Source organism: Amblyomma americanum, chromosome 8 (genome assembly GCF_052857255.1).
Source record: "Amblyomma americanum isolate KBUSLIRL-KWMA chromosome 8, ASM5285725v1, whole genome shotgun sequence".
Lineage (NCBI taxonomy): Eukaryota > Metazoa > Arthropoda > Arachnida > Ixodida > Ixodidae > Amblyomma > Amblyomma americanum.
In genome coordinates, this window is record NC_135504.1 from 41,797,592 (window position 1) to 41,801,480 (window position 3,889).

At 47.0% G+C, this 3,889-nt stretch overlaps 1 protein-coding gene across 2 annotated transcripts; it reads right to left on the reverse strand.

Moving 5' to 3' along the window:
• Positions 1 to 604: 604 nt before the first annotated feature.
• Positions 605 to 3,230, reverse strand: LOC144101489 (uncharacterized). 2 transcript variants are annotated; one of them, XM_077634668.1, is made up of 10 exons: positions 2,845 to 3,230; positions 2,391 to 2,568; positions 2,077 to 2,109; positions 1,937 to 1,996; positions 1,812 to 1,850; positions 1,697 to 1,741; positions 1,238 to 1,285; positions 1,132 to 1,173; positions 1,003 to 1,041; positions 605 to 916 (listed from the first exon to the last, which is right to left on the reverse strand). In XM_077634668.1, exons 1-10 carry the CDS (start codon positions 2,993 to 2,995, stop codon positions 676 to 678), a joined length of 876 nt encoding a protein of 291 aa, XP_077490794.1. In that variant the 5' UTR covers positions 2,996 to 3,230; the 3' UTR covers positions 605 to 675. The 2 variants fall into 2 exon arrangements, with proteins under 2 accessions (XP_077490794.1, XP_077490795.1); XM_077634669.1 differs by lacking the exon at positions 1,003 to 1,041 and having other exon boundaries at positions 606 to 916; positions 2,845 to 3,229.
• Between the last annotated feature and the right edge of the window lie 659 nt (positions 3,231 to 3,889).

The window sequence follows — 3,889 nt, forward strand, 5'->3', positions numbered from 1 at the left end:
CAACCCTCCTGGATTTGTTGACCATGAAGACTGGGAGGGAAATGTCACAAATGGGGCATGGAGGAACGACAGTAGTGCCCTTCCTGGATGGAAAGACCAGGGGTACCACTCTGCTCGGTAACTATTATTTCCATGACGGCATGAAATCAATAATAGTTTGCATTTCCTGCTTTATTTACATTAAAGCAATTGAAGCTCATCGATAACAAACAGTGAAACATTCAAAACATTTGATTTAACTTGATCATTTAACACGACTTAAGATCTTGTTCATTAGAGTTTGCGTTAAGAATTGTAGCAGTGCAAAAATACATGCGTATTTCATGTTTTCAACAAAGTCAGTGGGTACAGCTAACGACGAGGAGTAAAACACGCCCATTAGAACTGTGACCTCAGACAGACAGGCAGAATAAGCTGAAGGAAAAGGTTGAACATCTCGTGCATTTCTGTGTTACAGGGCTGCATTGGAGATAAGGGATAGGCTGGCATCCTACTTCATGAGCGACGGCCAGGTGCCATGGCAGGAAAGTGTCGTGACCCGTGCAGGACGGCAGGTAATTTCCAATAACAGGCAACTACTTGTCAGCATGCACAAACAACATCATGTCAAAAGAAAGCCGAAATTGCTTGCTTTCATAGAAAAATATTATCGATTGCTTGCACTTTACATTTCATTTATTCATACTGCTCCATTTCTGCTTCATACAGCAGCTTGTGGATTTGGAATGTTACCTCACATCTTTTTTTGTGTGGTAGCATCCTCAGTTTAGCAGCTATCCAGTGTGCTGCCTCTTGACTGTCATCTTTCGGTGCAGGCATTTCATTTTTCTTTTTTAGTTCTAACAGCGTAGCTGAGCAGCTCCCCAAGACATCTTTCACCGCATCGTCGAAGCTGTCAGACTGCCTTCTTTTGGTCCTGCATATAAATATATCCGCACAATGTTTTCTTGCAATCACTGATTATCATTCAAATACCGCAGGAAATGTGAACCATGCCAGTACCGAGAGGAAGGTACACCGGATGCTCGCCTCTTGGCAGACCTGCAGGACAGGCCACATCGTTACTCAAGAGAAATGCACTGGAAAAGTATGTCTGCTTCCAATAAAAGAAAGTGCACACAGCTTTCTTACCCTGGATCTGGGGCAGCGGCTCCTGCTTGTGAAGTTGACAACCTGCCTCAAAAAAATGTTTGTTATGGTGTCATATTCCGACACAAGAAAGTGAACACCAACTTACCCTGAAGAGCCAGCAGCAGATGCCGCACCTTCTGATGTGCTGGGGAGCCTATAGAAAAATAAAAATGCTGCCATTTATGTCGTGCAAAAAACATGTTGTCTACTTGCAATGCTATGAAAAGGAGCAAGACATATCACACTCATCTAGTACCCGAAAGCTTGGTTTCACACCTTGTTGCAGTTTTTAGACGTGCAGTCATTAAATAGAACACAAGTTTTTCCCCGTGCATTGCAGTGTTGAGTGTGTGATTCACTTGAAACTGCAGACCAGTGACGAGTCATGACAGCAACTAAGCCAAGATCTGTATGCACATAAAACTAATCCATTTCTATGGGAGTGCAGCATAACAGCGCATAATAGAGTGGACACACTCTTAAACGTGAAAGGCTGGTGAAAAGGGTGTATTGACATGGAACCTGGGGTGCACCACAGCTAGGAAAACTGAAAATCACCACTCACCTCAAATCGTCCTCATCGGTAAAGTCATTGGGGCTGTCAGAGTACCTGCATTATATAAAGACATAGGATGTTGTTACTATTGGTGGATAATGACACCACAATTAGTGCAGCTTACATTTCTTGAAAAAGCGCAGCAGCCGGGCTTGATATACAGCTGCACAGGTGAATGAAATGACAATGTTGTACATAAACTGTTTCGCTGCAGTAACCGTTATGGTAAGCAAACTACGAGGTGCACACCTGGCCACCAGTCTAGGACTGGAAGGGCTGTTGGATGACAGTGGAGATGTCAGAATGGAGCTGCACAGATGCATAACAAGTTAAATCACTTGAAGCTTTATAAACTGAAGTTATACTTATGAAAACAAGACTTAACGTACATGTCCTCTTCTGGGGGCACATTTGATGAAGACCTTAAATGTAAAATTTGAGGTGTTTTGATGCAAAGCCTGCAGATTTCTTGCCAGGAAAAAGGTAATGTGAAAATACCAATAGCGAAGCTATCAGCGCAGCTGAAGAGAAGATAAATTGTTAAAAACACAGACGCTTGGGCAGTCAAATTACGTAAAACGATATTAAACACGAAGAAAGCAGCTTAAAAAGAATGGTAGGACAGGTGACAGTAGTGAAGTTATCAATGCCAGGCTTGAGTTGGCGCAGATGGCTACGCAACTAAGTGGCGTTTTTTTTTTACCTTTCGGCATAATGTGGTGTGCTCCTCAGCATGCCATCCACGATGTCAAAAAGTGTCCACTTCGTGTGGACCTTTCCGGCCTCTCCTCCGGCGCCACTTTTCCGGCTCCCCTCCGACGCCGACACAATTTTCAGCCAACGATCCTTCACGTTTTTAAATTTTGCGGCTGCTTGCGGTCCTACAGAAATGCCACTGTTTATCACCAAGAAAGGTCGAAAAATGAAAAGATGAGCAACTTGTTTGAGTGCTCAAGCGGCGCTGTACGAAGCGCGCAGCCTGATACGACATGCGAACCGCTCAGGCAAAATCACCATGCCCGTAGGAAACCGAGATTCCACATCATTTGCTCCGCAGCACAACGCTAGAGCACTCTAAACAAGTGTGCTCACCCCCGCACATTCCTGCCGACGTGAACATTCAGCGGGAACTCAGATAAAGAATGAAAACAACTCACCAGTCAGATCGAATGTTCTGCCGATGATCGCCCACCGGTTCATTTTGGCGTCCTTATCTTTGTACTCCGGGTGAGTTTTGTCGTACAAAAAAGGGAACACGCGAACAGTCTCCAGAAATTGTTCCATCATGTTCTCCCGGCTGAAATTCATTTTGCCACGTGGATGTACACGAGAAGAAAGCACTAGTGCTGTTTGTCGCGGCTGGCTCGGAGCGCTCGGTCGTCGATCGTGGTTCTGCCGCCGCCGCTGGAAGTTAACTTTGGCAGTAGCCAAGAGGTGGCGCTAGGAGAAAGCCTGGACGTTTCTCATTGGTTCGCGGCGCGCGGCAAGCCGCCGAAAATGGCTCCTCGACCCATCCTCTGCGCGGCAGACCAAACCGCCTCCGCGGCAGGTTTCGCGGCACGCGGCGCGCCGCCGGCGGCGTGCCGCGCGCGTCTTGCCGCCAGTGTGTCCGTACCTTTACAACACGCAGGTCCTAGAGCGTCGGAATCATAGCCCGAGAAGGGATTCGACGAGCCTCAGCGTGGGACTACCGGCGCCACACTACATAGTTCGGGCCAAGAACAGAACAGGAAGGAGCTCACGTTGAGACCTGGTTTCACGCTTGGCGCGAACCTGAAACTCATTTTGGAAGAGCCGCTTCATGGTTCGAGCAAACACACATTCAAACACTTGTTGAAGACTTTCTTGTGCACCACTGTTTGCGCACTGCTAATTTGATGTACGCTGCTGTGAAGCAACGCGGCTGTACTCCGTCATGGGCCTCAACGCTGTCGCACTCACTCCCTTCATACGATCCAGGTGTGGTTTGGTCGTACACTAAGATCGACACAAATACTGCCTCTTCCTTTTCATGAGGAATGATTATTACCAGCGCACGCTATTTTTAACACGCCTTCGAAGATACTGAATGAGCTAGGCACGTTTATCGGCACAGAGAATACGAACAGCCTAGAAATGCCTGCCCGAAAGGATTCTAGTATACTTGAGCGGTATCGTCTGTACGCCCATAGGCCAAAGAGGTCGCGCTCCCCGTGGCGAACA